Source organism: Dermacentor variabilis, chromosome 7, assembly GCF_050947875.1.
Source record: "Dermacentor variabilis isolate Ectoservices chromosome 7, ASM5094787v1, whole genome shotgun sequence".
In the NCBI taxonomy this organism is placed as follows: domain Eukaryota; kingdom Metazoa; phylum Arthropoda; class Arachnida; order Ixodida; family Ixodidae; genus Dermacentor; species Dermacentor variabilis.
The window spans coordinates 5417194-5438280 of NC_134574.1; the positions used below are offsets into that span (position 1 = coordinate 5417194).

At 46.9% G+C, this 21087-nt stretch overlaps 1 protein-coding gene across 1 annotated transcript in view; it reads right to left on the minus strand.

Annotated features, from left to right (window-relative positions):
* Positions 1-18429: 18429 nt before the first annotated feature.
* The window catches only part of Nt5a (5' nucleotidase A), a 75523-nt gene continuing 72865 nt past the window's right edge, over positions 18430-21087 (minus strand). Inside the window, exon 4 of the mRNA XM_075698171.1 lies at positions 18430-19645. Coding sequence (XP_075554286.1) covers positions 19145-19645 — 501 coding nt within the window. The 3' untranslated portion in view covers positions 18430-19144. The remainder of the gene's footprint in view (positions 19646-21087) is intronic.

Below are 21087 nucleotides of genomic sequence, written 5' to 3' on the forward strand. Positions count from 1 at the left end.
GTAGGTAGTCATCGCTACGTAAGAACTCAAAAATTAACTCTGTTGTGTCATACGAGTATTCCATACATGGAGTAAAAATTTGCTACAACAGTGTACATTACACCTTGCTTCCCTAATGCACAAATGTATTCACGCCAGTATTTGATTAGTTCAGTATTCTAAATGTTTTCTATGTGATTTAGTTTCTTTACAGGAATTTACTGTACAGCATCAGCAAGCAGTCTAATTTAAGATTTATGTGTGCTGTAAAAGGTGTGCTTTGCCGTTAGAATTGATAAAACATGGACGAACTTCAATTTCACTCAACCACCGTCAGCACTTGGCTGGCGCTTGCAAAATGAATCACGTCAGGTAGCTTGTGCCAGACTGTTTTTTAACCTTATTGTGAGGAGATCACACAGTGATGTGTGAAGGCGCCTGTGTCTGAGATATAGATTGCGCTGCAACATATGTGCGTGTAGAACAGGCATGATGCTGAGGATTCCAGTAGTTTGCAGAGGTGCTTTTAAAATTTTGTCATAACTGTAATTTTACCTGTGCTGTTTTTTATCACCTATTTCAATAACATCACTGGAAGTGTTATCAGGATTTAGTGATCTATTTGCCCTAGCCCATTAGCCTGCCATATTTGCCTTTTCACTAGGTGGGCAATTATTCAGCATGGACCATTATTTGATTACACCTTTTTGTGTGCAGTGGCTTCTCAATTGCAAGTCAACATGCTCAGAATTACCTGAGGTTATAGATGCACTGATGAACTTGCTACCTATACGAATCACTTCGCACTTTCTCGTACAAACAGCACGTTAACACTTCCAAGACAGTGGGAAATGTTATCGTTTGATCACATCATGAGATACTTTCAATTTTGTATGACGCATCATCCAAGGTGTCGCATCATTTGTGTGAGTATTGCCCTAAGCCAATTAGGGTCACATGAAAATATATCAACAAAAGTGATTGATCCAGCTAGGAGTGTTGCTTTGGAACACTACTTCATCACCAGTCCTCCTTTGCATGCTTCCTGCTTACTCTGTACTGTGTCATGTTTAAGTTTGAAAGAAAGGCAACAGCTAGGCAGTGCAAAATGCCAAACTTGCTCTTAGTTCAACAATATAAAACACTATTTAACTTTTTAATTAAGTTAGTGCATCATTTACCTGCAGAGTGGATTACTGTTTTAAACTGATTATATTTTGCAGGAAGCTTCTCAGACTTGTTTGACAGGTTAAGTGGCTTTTTAGCCACAGAACACTATATTAATTTAAAGGCTGACTTTGACTCTGCTATGCAATTTAATGACTATATGCCAGGAAATGTACTAGTAACTTTAAGCATCATCACATACATACCTTAAGATACCTGTAATTTAAGAGAAAGGAGTGCTTAAATTTATTTTTAATGTGAGCCAAACTTGAAAACTTGAAAAAAAAACTTGAAACTTGAAAACTTGAAATTGAAGTTCCAATTTCAATATTCTCATTTCCTCCCTTGCCTTTTTTTTTCCCTCTTCTGTGCACGTATTGCTTGCCTATGTCTACAAGAACCGTCACGCGTGGCCTGCGGCAGCAAGCTTTTGTGGGCAACCAGTGCTCTCCTACGAAGGCTGGCCTGCTCTGGCGGTGGCGGCAATTATCAATATTCATGCATGATCACCTTGGCTGCTATTTGTCACTCTTGTTAATTACACTTTCTGCATCTGGTTTAATTTATTACGTAATAAAGTATGAGTATGTGACATGGTTTGAAGTAGATGTCTTGCTGCATTTTCACTTGCAATCATCTTTTATGCATGAAAAGCTCATCGTACAGTTTATTAAAAAAAATAACAGCATATTATGATTTATCTTTCAGTTCTGGTAACATGCAACGTACAAGGAATTCACTAATGGATGGTATGCCGAAGAACTGGCCATTATTTCTGCGTGATGCTGTGCAAGCATGTGGCGTTACCTTACAAGAGCCACCCACAAAGTAAGTTACTTTACTTTTAAATGAAGCATGGACATCAGAAAAAATATTTATATTGCTAGTTAGAGTGGTTCGCAGAGTCTTTTTCCAGATGTGTACTATCCTTTATTTAACTCATTGCAGCACATCGTTCTGTTTCGTATACTGATGTAAGGCTATTGTGCCCCCTGTAGCTGTAACCAAGATGTAATTTTTGCCTGAACTGCAGCATCACTGATAAAATTTTTATTTGCTAGAAGCTATTTCAATTTGGTGGAGACACAGCTGGGCAAAGGTTTGTCAATAATGTGTTTCATGCAGAGATGTTCTTTAGGTCAATGGGCGAACATTGGCATGATATCAGCACACAATACAGATCTTGTTTTATTTGCAAAATAATTATGACAGGCGGCATTCAATTGATTGCTCTAATTAAAAAGCACTAATGGATCAATGAGGCAGTATTACACTATTCCCATGGTTCACATCTGGAAAAACTACCTGTGCATCACTCTATCCGACAATATAAACTTTTTTCTGATGTCCATGCCTCGTTAAAATCAATTGTAACTGTAGGCAAACGTTGTGTTACTGTAACAGCTGCCGCGAAAATTTGAGGTAATGTCTAATAAAAGTCTTCAGTTGTTCTTGTCAAGCTGTCCATTAGCCAACTTTTAGCGTATTGTTAGCAGGCCTTACTGAAGTCCTTCTAGACGTCCATGGCTACAAAATGTCTTGATCAAGACAGCTACTAGGCTTTTGAATTAGCCGTTCAAGACATCTTTTAGACATCAAATAGCTGCTTGCATGTTTCGTGGGATTTGAGGCCGTTGCCGACCACGTAGGCTTGTACCGTGTCGGCTGCTGTTTGCAAAGCCTGTTTGACGGCCCCGGCATTGCCTTGCCTCGTCCAAATGGCAACAGCGTCCACATAGATGGCATGGTGGATGAGCGGGATCTTGCAAAGTTCCTTGGATAGGTTCCTCATTGCACAGTTGAAAAGAAAAGGAGATAGTACTGCACTCTGGGGTGTACCCCTAGCGCTGAGATTGATCTGAAAGGCTGTTGATATCTCCAGTGTTGAAGGTCGCTGTCCGGTCGCGAAGAAAGGCAGTGATGTATATGTGCAGCCGTGCCCCAACATTCATGTCGGGGGCAGTGCACAAGACGTTATCGAACGCCTTGTGCACATCGAGCCCTAGGATCGTGTGCACTGCCCCCGAGATTCCGGCATCCACAACGTCCTTTTTGAGCATCCACATGATGTCTTGCGGGGACACAGCTGGCCGAAAGCCAAAGAGGGTGCGTGGGAATAATTGGTGTTCCTCGACATGCTCGGCGAGGCGTGTTAAAATCACGTGCTCTAGTGCTTTGCCCAGACATGACGTAAGTGAGACAGGGCGGAGATTCTCCAGTTGCAGCGTTTTTCCAGGTTTTGGAATAGACTACGACAGCCTCCTTCCATGGCTGTGGCAGTTTCCCGGTGCACCACACCTGATTAAAGAGGCCGGTTAGGCTTCTAACTGTCCGTTCATTGAGGTTGTGCAGCATTTTATTTGTTATGCCGTCTGGCCCCGCCGCCGAGGTGGTTTTTAGATTGGCGAGCGCAGCTCGAACCTCAGCCTCGGTTATGTCGGCATCTATGCTCTCATTCGCTTCGCCAGTGCACGCTGCGTACGCCAGCTCATTTGTTTCTGTATTAAAATAGCGGCTGGTGATCCTTTGTATGATCTCTTGCTCCGAGGCCGGATGCGTCCAAAGAAGCCGATTGACCTTCTTGGCCGTTTCCCCTCTGCTGCTGTCGGGATCGAGCAAATGTCAAACAAGAACTAGGGGTTCTTCGAGCCGAGCTGGCCATTTAGCCTGTTGCACAGCTGCATCCATTGAGACGAATTTAGCTTGCGTGAATACTCCAGTACCTCCGCCTCAGCCTGGGCCAGTGCTAGTTTAAGTGTGCGGTTATGTTTGTGCTTCATCCATTCTGCACGGAGAGTCTGCTGCTTTTCCAAGAGGCTGATAAGCTTAGAGTCGGGCCTGGGGCCATCTTCCTTGGTGGGCACCTCCATAGTGGCTTCTTCCGCATCCTGGAGGAGCTCCGCCGTCCACTCGTTTAGGTCTTTAATCTTCTTTGCTGCCTGACGGTTGCGTGTGAATATAAATTGGTCCCACTTGGTATGTTTGACGAGCAGTATCTTTTTATTATACCTCACTTTTCTAATGTCCAGGACATAATGATCACTGCCCAAATTGAGGCTTGTAGTGGACCACGTCACTCCCTCCACTTGCCGGATGAAGGTCAGATCGGGAGTGGTATTTCGTGACACGATGTTGCCAATACGTGTCGGCTGCGTGGGATCTGTGAGCAGGGTCAAGTCGTGGTTGTTGGCCCCATTTGCTATCGACACTCCCTTAGTATTTCGCAGGTAGCCCCGCATGGTATGGCTTGCATTAAAGCCTCCCAGGACGACGAGCTGGGCTTGTGCCGCCTCTTTCCTCGCTTTTCTCATGATTGTGGGCAAGGGGATAGCATTGCACTTTGGCAGGCTATATATGTTTAGTATATAAAGGCATTTATATCTAGGTCCATTTGCATTGCGGTGATGTTTCATTGCACAGCAATGGCTGTTCTTGCACTTGGTTTCTTGCTTGTCGAGAGCTCATTAAAACAGCTATAGCCCGTTATTTTGATTGCCGATTCTGTTTCCTGTAGCGCGATGACACCGACCTTGGGGCCGAGGTCCGCCACTACAAACTGCAGCGCTGCCCTCTTTTTGGCAAACGACCTGCAGTTCCACTGTAATATATTAACTTGTTCCGCCATTACCTAAGCGGAGTACCATGGACCTGGCATCGGGCGCATCTGTGGGGATGCCGTGCCCGTCCTGCATGACTCGAAGCCATCTTCAATGGCGGGAGAGAGGATTGCGGAGTCTCTGTGTTGCTGCCTAAGGTGGGTAGCATGCTGATGTTTTCGGTTTTAAGCATGTCATGGAAGGCTTTGGGTGTTTCTTGCATTACACACTGTATTATGTTGAACCTTTCTTGTATGCTTATTGCTAGGCTTGTCATTGTCTGTTCGACTGCTTCGACTCTTTGTTTGAGGCTGTTTGCGGGTTGTGCAGTGGAGTCTATATCTTCCGTTAGTTTCCACTTTGCATTACGTGCCTTTTCCACCTCCATGCTCGCCTCTGCGTTCCTGTGTACGGATGCGGCAGTTCATCTAGCTGTAGCTGTTACCAGGACGGGCGGGGGATTTTCTAGCACACGGATTTTATGTTAGCGGCTGCTAGCTGTTTTCTGAGCTCCTTTACTTGTGTGGCTAGCCCTCTCACTGTTTCGTTGATTTCTTCGCCAGGCTTTCTGCCCCGGTCTGAGCTGCCAGGCCAGCGATGTCGATCGGTTGGTCCCGCGGCCGTGGCTGGAGGAGCGACCGCGTGCTGCGGCCGTCCCTCTGCTGCAAGTCTGATCTCGGGAGCTCAAGGGGGCTTGCTGCCCCGGGATCGCGTCTTGTTGTCGGTCTTGCGTCACCTTGGCCGCTCGTATGCTTTGTACTGCGTCCCTGTAACCCGTGTTTTGCGGGCTGCACTGGGGCGCCGAGGTGATGCGAGCCGTGCGCTCCTGGTCACTGGCTTGTCGTGGACTGTGCTGTTGTACTTGGGAGCAGTACTTAAACTTACAGTTCCTACCACAGGTGGGGTGACCACCTTTACATACTGTTACGCATGAAGAAAACGAAGACCGGTGAACGTGCTTGCGGTCCCGAGTAGAGGAAGGAAGAAGAGAACGACGCTGAGTTGATTAACCAGCTGGCCGCTCTTGCGCTCACCTTCGCGACCTAAAGTAAACGGTCCCCTTCATCCGTAAGGGTTAAAAACGGTCTCCTTCGCACGTAACAAAGTGGTGGAGGTGCTGGGTACCGCTGACAACAACGGAACCGTCACTGCCACAGCTTCGTCGAAGCCGTCGTCTTGCCGGCCTCCCGCCATCAGCCGTGACCGTCTTTGAGATGCCAGAAGAAGGAGCCGCTCCGAGGGCAGCGCTTAGCAGTCCACTGCCATACTACCGAGTTCCACCCACCTTCGGAGGCAAAGCGGGGCAAGATGCTGACGAGTGGCTCGTCCACTACAAACGAGTGAGCAAGTCCAACGGGTGGAATGCAACCGCTCAGCTCACCACTGTGGTGTTCTCCCTGACCGATACCGCCCTCGTGTGGTACGAGAACCACGAGGACGCGATTACGACTTGGGAAGATTTTGTTGACGAGCTAAAGGCGTGTTTTGGGGAATCAGTCGCCAAAAAGAAGCGTGCGGAGCGGACACTGTCTTAACGGGCGCAGCTACCAGGTGAGACATGCACAATATATATCGAAGAAGTATTAAAGCTGTGCAAGGTGGTCAGTGCTCGCATGTCGGAAGAAGATAAAGTCGGACATTTGCTGAAAGGAGTGGCTGAGGATGTGTACAATTTTCTAATTGGAAAGGAGAGCCTCAGTTCTGTGTCTGACGTCATTCGGCACTGCAGAACTTTTGAAACGCTCAAGATGCGTCGGATTGCGCCAAAGTTTGGTCGATTGGCAAACGTTACGACGGTTTCCAGTGTGGACATGAGTCCTTGCCTTGACCTTCCTTCCACCATCCGACAGATTGTCCGCGAGGAACTTTCCCGCCGCGAGGAGTTGCATTCAACTGCTGACCACCATGGCGTGTACACGTCACGTGAGGCTATGACGACGCCACATTCAGCCCCTTGGCAACCGATGGTTACCGCAGCGGCCGTAGAGTACAGCGCAGCCCCACCGTCGAGGATGACAACACGCCCTCCGACTCCGCGCTATGACCAACGCGCTCAACGCACGCCTACTCGATGCCCGATGTATCGTCGTGACACACGCCACGAACCAACCCACTACACGCGGGAAAATATCCGCTTCATCGACTAACAACCAAGGTTTCGACCTCTCCCGGTGTGTTATTCCTGCGGTGTCCCGGGTCATATATCGCGGCTTTGCAACCAGCGTATGACCACGTGGTATGGCCAGCCCTCAGAGTTTTCTCGGCCCTCCGAACGGTCACACGGTGCCCCGTGGTCAGCACACGTATCATCTGGCGACGAGTATTGGCTCAGCAGCTCCCGGAATCGCTCCCCGGTACCTTACAGGAGTTTGACACCCCCACCGCAACGTCGTGCTCCCCGTTCTCCCTCACCGCGGCATCGCACCACGTCCCCTTCGTTACAGGAAAACTAGCCAGTGCGGCCGATGGAGGTGAGGTCGCTGGAGACATGCTACTGACAGAAATACCTCCTGTGTTGATGCTGAAAAACAAAGTGCGCGTTTTTGTAGATAATGTCCCTTTGGTGGCTCTGGTGGACACAGGCGCAACAATTTCTGTTATGAGTGTCTCTTTTAAACACGTCTTAGGGTGAAAGGTTTTGTTTAAATGGGACGAAGATTCAAAGTTCTGTGGAGTGAGTGGCGAGCCGTTGTGACCTATTGGGGTGTGTAGTGCTGACGTGTTTTTGGGAGGCCATGTTATTACGACAGAGTTTGTAATTATTCGTCGGTCGACCATGATGTTATTCTCGGCATGGACTTCTTGCGGGAGTGTGGCGCTACTGTCGACTGCCGCACAGGGAAAGTATTCATAAGTGGTGCGATTCTATCAGGACTCCTGGAGAACCCTGTAGGTCGCGAAACTACACTGTGTGTTTGTGGTGATACGGTCATACCTGCGTCATCTACCGTGTTGTCTGTTGCGGCGCCTATTCCGACAGCTTCGAAGCTACCGTAGAACTGATGCTCCTAATCAGTGGCTGAACTTACAGATGTGCCGGAAGAACCTGATGGCCACAGTTCGGAAACAGCCCTTATGTCGATGGTAAATAAATCGCTCAGCACGAGTGAACGCCGAACGTTAGTGCGTGTGCTTTCGAAGCACGTTTCAGTATTCGACTTTGCGCAGAAGGACAAAATACCTGCGATCCCTGCGTCTCGAACGCGCCATACCATCAACACGGGTTCGGCAAATCCGATTAGACAAAAGCCATATCGTGTTTCACCATCAGAGCGTCAGATTATCAACGAACAAGTGCACGAAATGATGAAAAAGGGAGTCGTACAAGAGTCAGCGAGTCCGTGGGCAGCTCCAGTGATTCTTGTTAAAAAAAAAGATGGATCTTGGAGATTTTGCGTCGACTATCGCCGTTTGAATGCTATAACAAAAAGGACGTGTACCCACTCCCACGTATTGATGACGCAATAGACTGCCTTCATTCCGCCTCAGTAGATTTACGATCTGGCTATTGGCAAATTCCGATGCATCCTGACGACAAGGAGAAGACTGCCTTTGTAACCCCTGACGGGCTCTTCGAATTTTATGTGATGCCATTTGGATTGTGCAACGCTCCGGCAACTTTCGAGAGATTTATGGACACTGTTCTGCGCGGCTTGAAGTGGAACATCTGCATGTGCTACCTCGACGACGTCGTCATCTTTGGCCGCACCTTCAGCGAACACAACTCGCGCCTGGATATTGTCCTGAACTGCATCAGAAACGCTGGCCTAGTTTTAAACTCTAAGAAATGCCACTTTGGTGAATGCCAAACCCTTGTGCTTGGGCACCTTGTCAACAAGGATGGCATCCGCCTTGATCCCCAGAAAACAGCAGCCGTTGAAGCGTTCGGTGCACCGCGCTCTGTCAGGGAGCTCCGTAGTTTTCTGGGGCTTTGTTCCTATTTCCGCCGATTTATTCCTAAGTTCGCCGACGTCGCGTATCCGCTGACATGCCTGCTACGAAAGGACACCCCCTTTGAGTGGACTCCGGAGTGCGACTCTTCTTTTCGTCAGTTGAAGTTTCTGCTGACGTCACGACCGGTTCTTCAACACTTCAGTCCTTCAGCTCCAACGGAACTCCATACGGATGCCAGTGGCATAGGTATTGGTGCCGTTCTAGTTCAACGCTACGGTGACCGCGAACACGTGATCGCATATGCAAGCCGCTCATTAAGTAGGCCCGAGCAGAATTACACTGTCACGGAACAAGAATGCCTCGCGGTAATATTTGCGGTTCAGCGGTTTCGTTCTTACCTGTATGGACGCCCCTTTACAGTGGTCACCGACCACCACTCATTGTGTTGGCTTGTGAATCTTCGTGACCCTTGTGGCCGCCTTGCGCGCTGGGCACTCCGACTGCAAGAATACAGCTTCACCGTATCTTATAAGAGCGGTCAACGACACGCTGACACGGCCTGCCTCTCGCGTATGCCACTCAGCATCACGGACTGTGACGCCAACGACTTCGATCACCTCGTGGCTTCTGTGTCGCCGCATTTTCCAGACTTCGACTGCTTCAAAGCCGAACAGCGAAAAGACGATAAATTAACACCGCTCTTCACGGCTGCGACCGCCTCGACGGCAGCAAACCATTTCTGTGTACGTGATGGACTCCTGTATAAGAACTTTTCCAGCACTGGCGCACGTTTCCTCCTAGTGGTACTGGAGAGCCTTCGCACAGCGATTCTGAGTGCTACGCACGATGACCCTACGTCTGGCCATTTAGGTTCGGCGAGGACGCTCTACCGGATTCAGGAGCGCTTTTATTGGCCTGGAATGCGACAGTCTGTTGAGACGTTGTGGCCAGCTGCTTGCAGTGTCAGCGCCACAAACGGCCATCTACTGCTCCAGCTGGTCTCCTGCAGCCGATCCCGCCTCCAAGCACGCCTTTCCAACAAGTGGGCATTGACTTCGTAGGTCCATTTCCAAAATCAGCCAAGGGAAATCGTTGGATAGTCGAGTAGAACTTGTTGCTGGGCGAGTTGGTTGGGATCTAAAGAATACATTGTTGCGCCAAAAAACGAAAAATAAAGACTTGGGAAGGAAGAGTAAGAAAAGACAGATTGAGCGCTGAACTTCAACTGATTTTATTCTTACAGCGGGGCAGGGAGAATGAACAAATGCGCATGCGTACATCAGTGTTGCCTAGAGCGAATCCAGTGACGTTTTGAACAGTTGCAACTCATTTTCAAACAGAAAAACAGACGTGTCACTAATACAACTCGTGCCTCTCTTTTTAATGTGATATGCCTCCAAAAGTTCTCTCGCTAACGTATCACCACTCCTGCCATGGAAGGCAGATGCCAGCCACTGCTGCGTGAGATCAAGATACTTGGCAGGAGTGGTGATACGTTAGCGAGAGAACTTTTGGAGGCATATCACATTAAAAAGAGAGGCACGAGTTGTATTAGTGACACGTCTGTTTTTCTGTTTGAAAATGAGTTGCAACTGTTCAAAACGTCACTGGATTCGCTCTAGGCAACACTGATGTACGCATGCGCATTTGTTCATTCTCCCTGCCCCGCTGTAAGAATAAAATCAGTTGAAGTTCAGCGCTCAATCTGTCTTTTCGTACTCTTCCTTCCCAAGTCTTTATTTTTCGTTTTTTGGCGCAACAATGTATTCTTTAAATCGTTGGATAGTTTGCGTCGACTACCTCACGCGCTACTGCGAGACGGCGGCCGTGCCCTCCGCAACTGCCACTGACGTTTCAACATTCCTGCTGCAATATGTGATCCTGCGACATGGTCCGCCTCGCGTGATCATCAGCGGCCGTGGACGACAATTCACAGCGGACGTCGTAGAGGAGCTGCTTCATTTGTGTGGATCCCACTTGCGTCACTCGACACCATACCATCCACAAATAAATGGGCTTACGGAGCGCACCAACCGAACAATTGTAAACATGCTATCCATGTATGTTTCATCCGACCACAAGAACTGGGATGACGTACTGCCTTTTATCACGTACGCGCGTTCAACACCGCCAAGCACGAGACTACCGGCTATAGCCCTTTCTTCCTGCTGTACGCACGGCCACCCCGGTACACAATCGACACTGTTTTCCCTTTCTGTAGTCATGAAAATCCCACTGTCGCCGAGACTCTCTGCCTTGCCGAAGAAGCTCGTCGTATTGCTCGTTTGCGCACTTTGGCATCGCAGGACAGATCGAAAGAACGCTACGACATTCGCCACCGTCCGGTAACCTATCGCCCTGGTGATTTAGTCTGGCTGTGGACTCCAGTACCGAAACGCGGGTTATGCCAAAAGCTTTTGGCCACCTACGATGCACCGTTTGTTATTGTTAGCAGACTGACGGAAGTCACGTATAACATAGCTCGCCTCACGGCAAGTGGTAGAAGAGCTGCCAAGACACAAGTGGTCCATGTCGCCCGCTTGAAATTGTTCACGTCAAGGCAAATGGATTAACTTGCCCGGCGGGCTTTATCTGTGACAAGGGGAATGTTACGCATGAAGAAAACGAAGACCGGTGAACGTGCTTGCGGTGCTGAGAAGAGGAAGGAAGAAGAGAACGACGCTGAGTTGCTTAACCAGCTGGCCGCTCTTGCGCTCACCTTCGCGACCTAAAGTAAACGGTCCCCTTCATCCGTAAGGGTTAAAAACGGTCTCCTTCGCACGTAACAATACTATGCACCGAGCAATGCGTGCGGGCTTGGTGCCCCACTCCGGTGTGGCATGTGTCTCCTCACCACATCTCTTGCATTCTGCCTTTCGTTCTTAGGGACACATGTCAATTCGATGGCCTACTTTCCAACAGTTAAAACAGTTGAAAGTATTGCCTTGTCCCGTCTCTATTTCTTCTTGTGTGCCGTCACTATTGGCGCTTCACCTATTGAAAGCGGATGGGCAACTCCGCCGCGACCACGCTGGCGCTAGGGCTAGCGCAGCGGGTCGGCGCGTCAAGGCTTTTTTCGAGCCACAGAGGCAAGATAAAAGTCCGACTTGCCCTTTAGTTGATATCTGTCGGTGTGAGTCGATCTTCCATTGCGTCCTTTGTAAAATTTCAGCGAACAAAAGGTGATCATGTGGCAGAAACAGTCACAGAACGACGGAGCATTGCGCCTCCAACACAGTAGTAATAACGAAGCTGAGGTAAATTTTTCGCAGGAGTGTAATCATTAACACGTTTTTGTAAATGTTTAAAATGTTTTGCACTTGGTTAGAGCAATATTAGCTCTTTGTTTGGCTGGTTTGTATAGCTATTTGTTTGGCTTTCTTAAGCTCTACGCCAACAGGTCGCTGGACCTTGCAGACCGATCAGGCCACTCATGCACGTCTTCGCTAAAGTTCCTTCCTCAGCTTGAGTTTAAGCCTCCACCCATCCGTCGAAACACCTAGCTTGCCTGTGGTTACCGGAATACCAGCCACGTCCAGCGCTGCGACAGAATGCTCGCAACGCACGCTGCTTTGATAGTTCTCGCTAGGGGTCGACTGCATGCAAAGTAGCTGGAGGAGAGGTTGGAGAGGCTTCGTGCGCTTGCTCCTAGAGAACCCGAAGTAAATGACACGACGTGCCATCATGACGCAGAGCCAGTGAAGGCAGAGCTTAGCCCCGATCAGTCGGCGAACGAGTTGAAGAGAAAATGCATGGCTATGGAGGAGAGTAACTTGTAATCGCCAGCAGCTCTCTTAACACGAGAAGCTTCACACAAATTGTGGTGCGAATGATTAACCTTAGCTCTACCCTATGCGTCTACAAAATTTGTCCGAACTGTTTCAGGGGCCCTTTAAACTCTGGCCCCTACTGGATCATGTCGGCTTGCCTGATTGGTCTGAGTAGGCGATTAGTGGAAAAGCTTGTGCCTCCCAACAGTCCGTGGGTCGCTAGGATGCTGTGGAAACCAATTTAAGGGAGGGGTCTGAGTCTTTTCGCGGTGAGCAAAGAGACAGCAGCCCATGGCGTCACTTCACAAGGGGAGACCAGGGCAGTCAGGCAGGCTGTCGACGACCGGTATGACGGTTTTGTACTGAATACGTATACAGTGTAAATCTAAAGTAATGCCAAGTTAATAAACCTAAAACACGTTGGCGGGCTAGCTGGTTAGAATCCATGATAGAGAGTGTAAGCACGACTGAACAAGAATGTAGATTCGGATGAAACAGTGACTGTTTGGTTTAAAAAATTCCTGTAGTAACTAAGAATCATTTGCTTACAGTATGCTACATAGAGAGTTGACATGCTTGGTCTACAGTATTCAAGACGCACATTTCTACAAGAATACATTTCAAGTTAAAATGTGCACTCAATTTAACTTCATTTTTCAATCACATTTAAAAAGACATTACAAGAACTTGTCTTTGTGCTGCGTTATTATTTTACTTCAGGGAAAGCTCCGTTAACAAACTATAACACGGAAATCAGCACTCGAATACGACGAGACAAATTATTGAGACGAGGAAAATTCCCTTGAAATAAATCTGGTTTGCGAGACAAATGCTTGTATGTATTGAATCTCTTAAAAGATGAGGGGGGAAATATGCGCTCACCGAGAGGGCATCGTCAGCACGAGACCACCACCAGGCACCTTACTGAGATGCGGAGAGCTTCGCGGCCGGAACGAAGCCTCCCCTCCCCGCCGGCCAAGGGTGGAAAACGCGCTTTCCGATCGCTCAAGGTTGCGCGGACATTGTATAGCTCTAGCGTCATGGAAAAAGCTTAAACAGGTGCGAGGGCGGCACGCATAGCGTGGGAAGCTAGCCGCCGGAATAGCTATCTCAAGTACTGCTGCTGGCGAGGGCGAAATACCTTCGTGTAATTATAATAACCCTAATAGGACTAATAGAGCCAGTTTAAGGGCGGAGAAGAAGGAAGGAGAGGGAAGCAATATTGCAGCGCCTTGGTTTTAAAGCGCAACCGTGGTAGAGAAACGGAAAGGCGATATAAGCGTGCGTGGCCATGATACGTACACGACAAACTGCCTTAAAATATTTAGACTTGAGGGAAAGCTCCGTTAACAAACTATAACACGGCAGTCAACACTCGAATATAATTATAACCCTAATAATAATTGTAAATATTCATCTCATCTATAGGATCTAAAGCGCATGCTGTTTCTTTGTCTCTGCGTGTAGTAGTCAAGAGAGCCAGTTTAAGGGCGGAGAAGAGGGAACGAAAGGAAAGTCTTTGAAGCAAACTTGCAGCGCCGTGGTTTTAAAGCGCAACCGTGGTAGAGAAACGGAAAGGCGATATAAGCGTGCGTGGCCATGATACGTACACGACAAACTGCCTTAAAATATTTAGACTTGAGGGAAAGCTCCGTTAACAAACTATAACACGGCAATCAGCACTCGAATACAACGAGACAAATTATTGAGACGAGGAAAATTCCCTTGAAATAAATCTGGTTTGCGAGACAAATGCTTGTATGTATTGAATCTCTTAAAAGATGAGGGGGGAAATATGCGCTCACCGAGAGGGCATCGTCAGCACGAGACCACCACCAGGCACCTTACTGAGATGCGGAGAGCTTCGCGGCCGGAACGAAGCCTCCCCTCTCCGCCGGCCAAGGGTGGAAAACCCGCTTTCCGATCGCTCAAGGTTGCGCGGACATTGTATAGCTCTAGCGTCTAGGAAAAAGCTTAAACAGGTGCGAGGGCGGCACGCATAGCGTGGGAAGCTAGCCGCCGCAATAGCTATCTCAAGTACTGCTGCTGGCGAGGGCGAAATACCTTCGTGTAATTATAATAACCCTAATAGGACTAATAGAGCCAGTTTAAGGGCGGAGAAGATGGAAGGAGAGGGAAGCAATATTGCAGCGCCTTGGTTTTAAAGCGCAACCGTGGTAGAGAAATGGAAAGGCGATATAAGCGTGCGTACACGACAAACTGCCTTAAAATATTTAGACTTGAGGGAAAGCTCCGTTAACAAACTATAACACGGCAAGCAGCACTCGAATATAATTATAACCCTAATAGTAATTGTAAATATTCATCTCATCTATAGGATCTAAAGCGCGTGCTGTTTCTTTGTCTCTGCGTGTAGTAGTTAAGAGAGCCAGTTTAAAGGCGGAGAAGAGGGAAGGAAAGGAAAGTCTTTGAAGCAAACTTGCAGCGCCGTGGTTTTAAAGCGCAACCGTGGTAGAGAAACGGAAAGGCGATATAAGCGTGCGTGGCCATGATACGTACACGACAAACTGCCTTAAAATATTTAGACTTGAGGGAAAGCTCCGTTAACTATAACACGGCAATCAGCATTCGAATACGACGAGACAAATTATTGAGACGAGGAAAATTCCCTTAAAATAAATCTGGTTTGCGAGACAAATGCTTGTATGTATTGAATCTCTTAAAAGATGAGGGGGGAAATATGCGCTCACCGAGAGGGCATCGTCAGCACGAGACCACCACCAGGCACCTTACTGAGATGCGGAGAGCTTCGCGGCCGGAACGAAGCCTCCCCTCTCCGCCGGCCAAGGGTGGAAAACGCGCTTTCCGATCGCTCAAAGTTGCGCGGACATTGTATAGCTCTAGCGTCTAGGAAAAACCTTAAACAGGTGCGAGGGCGGCACGCATAGCGTGGGAAGCTAGCCGCCGGTATAGCTATCTCAAGTACTGCTGCTGGCGAGGGCGAAATACTTTCGTGTAATTATAATAACCCTAATAGGACTAATAGAGCCAGTTTAAGGGCGGAGAAGAAGGAAGGAGAGGGAAGCAATATTGCAGCGCCTTGGTTTTAAAGCGCAACCGTGGTAGAGAAACGGAAAGGCGATATAAGCGTGCGTGGCCATGATACGTACACGACAAACTGCCTTAAAATATTTAGACTTGAGGGAAAGCTCCGTTAACAAACTATAACACGGCAATCAGCACTCGAATATAATTATAACCCTAATAATAATTGTAAATATTCATCTCATCTATAGGATCTAAAGCGCGTGCTGCTTCTTTGTCTCTGCCTGTAGTAGTTAAGAGAGCCAGTTTAAGGGCGGAGAAGAGGGAAGGAAAGGAAAGTCTTTGAAGCAAACTTGCAGCGCCGTGGTTTTAAAGCGCAACCGTGGTAGAGAAACGGAAAGGCGATATAAGCGTGCGTGGCCATGATATGTACACGACAAACTGCCTTAAAATATTTAGACTTGAGGGAAAGCTCCGTTAACAAACTATAACACGGCAATCAGCACTCGAATACGACGAGACAAATTATTGAGACGAGGAAAATTCCCTTGAAATAAATCTGGTTTGCGAGACAAATGCTTGTATGTATTGAATCTCTTAAAAGATGAGGGGGGAAATATGCGCTCACCGAGAGGGCATCGTCAGCACGAGACCACCACCAGGCTCCTTACGGGGATGTGGAGAGCTTCGCGGCCGGAACGAAGCCTCCCCTCTCCGCCGGCCAAGGGTGGAAAACGCGCTTTCCGATCGCTCAAGGTTGCGCGGACATTGTATAGCTCTAGCGTCTAGGAAAAAGCTTAAACAGGTGCGAGGGCGGCACGCATAGCGTGGGAAGCTAGCCGCCGGAATAGCTATCTCAAGTACTGCTGCTGGCGAGGGCGAAATACCTTCGTGTAATTATAATAACCCTAATAGGACTAATAGAGCCAGTTTAAGGGCGGAGAAGAAGGAAGGAGAGGGAAGCAATATTGCAGCGCCTTGGTTTTAAAGCGCAACCGTGGTAGAGAAACGGAAAGGCGATATAAGCGTGCGTGGCCATGATACGTACACGACAAACTGCCTTAAAATATTTAGACTTGAGGGAAAGCTCCGTTAACAAACTATAACACGGCAATCAGCACTCGAATATAATTATAACCCTAATAATAATTGTAAATATTCATCTCATCTATAGGATCTAAAGCGCGCGCTGTTTCTTTGTCTCTGCGTGTAGTAGTTAAGAGAGCCAGTTTAAGGGCGGAGAAGAGGGAAGGAAAGGAAAGTCTTTGAAGCAAACTTGCAGCGCCGTGGTTTTAAAGCGCAACCGTGGTAAAAGAAATGGAAAGGCGATATAAGCGTGCGTGGCCATGGTACGTACACGACAAACTGCCTTAAAATATTTAGACTTGAGGGAAAGCTCCGTTAACAAACTATAACACGGCAATCAGCACTCGAATACGACGAGACAAATTATTGAGACGAGGAAAATTCCCTTGAAATAAATCTGGTTTGCGAGACAAATCCTTGTATGTATTGAATCTCTTAAAAGATGAGGGGGGAAATATGCGCTCACCGAGAGGGCATCGTCAGCACGAGACCACCACCAGATTTTTTCATGAATGTTAGTTTTCTTTTTTCACTAAACCTTTTCAACTCTTGCAAAATTTCAATGCAGCATTTTCCATTTATTCTTTAATTCCTAGATTAATGATGTCAGCAAATCACTCAACCAGTGGAATTTGGTACCACTTCACAAAATTGGCAAACAGCAAGGCGAAATACTGAAACTGTCAAGCTGCGCTTTCTAGGTCACCTGGCTCGACCAGAAATCTTAGACGGCATTTGACGAAGCACCCCACAGTGCCCCTTGACCGAGTTGAACCCAGCCACTCTCGATCACATTCCGCGAGTGGTGAGAGCGTCGACTTCCCTGCTGCTCCTGCCTCGGCGCCATTTTCAAGCCCTTCAAGTACAAGGAGCCTGAGCTCATTATCGGACTATTCGGACGTATAAGAAAGTGGTTTGTTGTTGCCAGTTTCAATTTTGACAGCTTCGTCAACACCGTTCTCTACGCCTAGGCTTAGCTCAAACCAGTTATCGCAGCCATTTTTCACTCAATATGTTGAAGCAGTTAAACCAGTGTCAGCGCAGAAAAAAAAAGTTGATTGATGTTCAATTACACAAGATGATTTGCGAAGAATACCATTCGTTTTCACTGGTTCAAGATCAGGAATTTCGAAAACTCAATATTTTGAATCCAAATTATAGCTTACCGAGCCGTAAGACACTCACAAATAGTTTGTTGCCCGCTGTTCACAGCAAGCTCTTAAGATAAAATTAAATCAGCTCTGCTTGATGCCCCAGCTATTTGCTTGATATGTGATGGATGGACTAATATTAACTGTTATGCCCTTAGTGCTCATTACTTTGATCAGGCTATTTGCTTATGATCGCGTCTGATTGAATGTTTAGAATTTTCCGATAGAGATATATGAGTCACAATATAGCTACTCGGGTAAATGAAGTTTTAGAAAGGTTTCCTATCCGAAATAAAATTTGTGCAGTTGTCAGTGACAATGCTGCTAATATGAAAGCAGCGGTTAGGAAATTAAAAACTTGACACTTGGGTTGTTTTGTGTGTACTTTGAATTTGGTAGTCACAGATGCCATTCTGGCATCTATTGGGACAGCACTTGATAAACTCAAGTCCATTGTCCAGTACTTCAAAAGCAAAGCACACAAGTGCCTTATCCTGTTGTGAATACTTGCTCCAGTATGTTTTTATCCTTAGGCAACCAGATCTGGCCTCAAACAGCAAGGCACTGCCATTTGGTTATTACAAAGCTTTTATCTTCAATTTCTTTTTGCCATTCTTGTAAATATCTATGGCTCCATTCTTTGCATTCAATTTGCTGTCACTGCTTCTCTCACTTTATTTTTGATCTGGTTTTCTATTTACGCTTTCAATTATCCTGTAGTATATGGGGCCGTTCTGAGGCATGGCGTGACGACGGCGCCATCTGCTTATGCAACACATGCGTGGTTGAGTAATGGCTCCTTTATTCTACAGAAAGATACCAAAGGAGGATGAGTAGTACAGTTGCAAAGATATAAGCAATAACAGTACATGTTTTTGTTGCATGCAGTTACAGCAAGTCTGACCACCCGAAAGACATTTAACACAAAAAAAAAAACAGAACACATGCAATACAGATCTTTGTAAACAAGCCAATAACATTGTATAATAGTCAATTAGCAATGACTATGTCTGTAACTTCCCTTTGAACTAAAATTACTATTGGTGGGAAGCAAGCAAACCAACAAAAGTTAGTTACCTCTCTTACTCTATCCTCTTTCCCTGTCCTTTTATTCTCCTACCCAGATTCTTCCCCTGCTGACTGCCATCAACAGACAATGCTAAACAGTTACAGTGCGGTCAGCAATTTCTTTCCCTTCCTTTTTCCTAGATTTATTTCAAAACAATGACTACTGCTGCTACTAGCAAGCAAAATAAAAATTCGGCTAGTTTCAGTCAAAAATTACAAGTGCCTATTCTTTATCATTTGTTGCTAGTATGACAGAGGTACATTAGCATAAATCTGAAAATCAGCTAATTAGCTCTGAAATTTTCATCAACGATTCCAGGCACCGAGAAAAAGTGTGCTTGCACATTGCATTTTATGGTCTCCTATGATATTTTGGATTTAGACAGGCCATGCTGGCTAGCACAGAAAACGGCATTTGCTAGTCTACTCAATGTCTCCTACTTTCCTCCACAGATGAACGTGCAAGCAGAGCAACCAATGATTCTGGTGGTCTTGGATAGAAACCAGAGAGACCCACAGTGCCATCGAATGCTGGAATTCTTGTGCTTTGCGTCAACTTGGCTAGCTGCACTACATCTGGCACTGCCAATTTTGCTGCCCCACAAACGGCCTTTGTCAGATAGCTTGGACCCTGCGGTGATGCAAATACTGAGCCCCAAACATCAGACAGAAGGTATTCAATTCCATCGTGCACTGCAAGTTCCGGTGCAGCAGCTTCAACAGTCAATTCTTCAAGAATAGCTACACTTTCACAGCAGCCTTGTGAAGCAACAATGTCATCCACCAATGAGTCGCCAACATAGAGTGCGCGATGGCCGCCAAGCCATCGTTCGCACAATGCCATCCAGTTTCCACCACGATATACAATGCCTGCACACAGCTGCTCACCATGGCCGAGAGGCCTCTCTGAGCCATCTTCTTCAACAACCTGCAAAAATTGCACAAAAGAATGCCAATTTGAGTGACACTATGGTGACCACAGTTGAAGGTTCTGCGAGATGTGAGGCTGCACTACCATACTCTATCGCACAAAGGCAGGCAATGCCTTGGGAGTTGTTCTTTCCGAGTTCTCACATGCATGACCCAAAAGCAGCATCATATAGTATGAAAAAAAAAAGATTATGTCATGTAGTATGATTTACAATTATGTGCCATACTTCTCATTCCTCACAGTAGAACCTTGCTGATACGTTCCCATTATGTACGTTTTCCTGACGCCAAGTTCGTAATCAAGAACACAAGAAATGACCAAATGAAGTTACGCTCATTTTTTACCAGTTCATATGTTCCCCGATAACATGATTTTTCAGCACCAACGTTCAGTACGTCGCCAAACTGCGATCGTATGACACGTTTTCCGGCTGCTAGATCCCTTGTAAACAAAAAATGCGCAAGGCGCACACATTCTAGAACAGTATATAGCTGCCTACCGCGGCAGCTTCACCGCAATACTCACCCGCCCGTTTCGTGTGAAAATGCCGGTGCGCACTCAGCTTCTCATTTTGGTAGCAGCAAATCTTCTCCGGGGTCACTGCACACAGCATTTACAACTACTACCGCCAATCCTATTGCGATAAGCACCTTCGCCTATCTGTTTCACAGCGTGTGCTGACATCGGAAGCGTAGTGCATACTTTTAATAGGTGATAACCAAAACGTGCTGTTGTTCCCTGTTGTAGACTGCCATCATACAGACAGTTGACAAGCTTGATCTACATTATTCATAATGTACGCTTCAATAAAAATACATTTCAAGTTAGAATATGTATTCAATTTACCTTCATTTTTCAAACCACTTTAGAAAGGCATTACAAGAACTTGTCTTTGTGCTGCGTTATTTTACTAGTTTCATCGTTTTAGCATAAGATTTTTTTCGTGAGTGTTAGCTTTTTCTTCCCTAAACCTTTTCAACTCTTCCATAAGTTGAATGCAGCATTTTCCATTTTTCTTTAATTCTTCGATTAATGATGTCAGCAAATGGCTCAACCAGTGGAATTTGGTACCACTTCGCAAAATTGGCGGATGGCAAGGCAAAATGCAGATACTGTCGAGCTGCACTCTCTATGTCACCAGGCTCAACTGGAAATCTTGGATGGCATTTCACAAAGAAGCACCCCACAGTGCCTCTTGACCAAGTTGAACCCAGCCATTCCCAATCACATCATCAGCAGCCTGCTTAAGCCCACTGCAGGGCAAAGGCCTCTCCCATACTTTTCCAACAACCCCAGTCATGTACTAATTGTGGCCGTGCTGTCCCTGCAAACTTCTGCAGGTGAATCAGTCATCTTCTGTTTCAGCAGCGAGTCAAACGAGGCGAAGAAAATATGTGGACAGGAACAACTGACATAACCAACAAAGATGAGCACGAGTG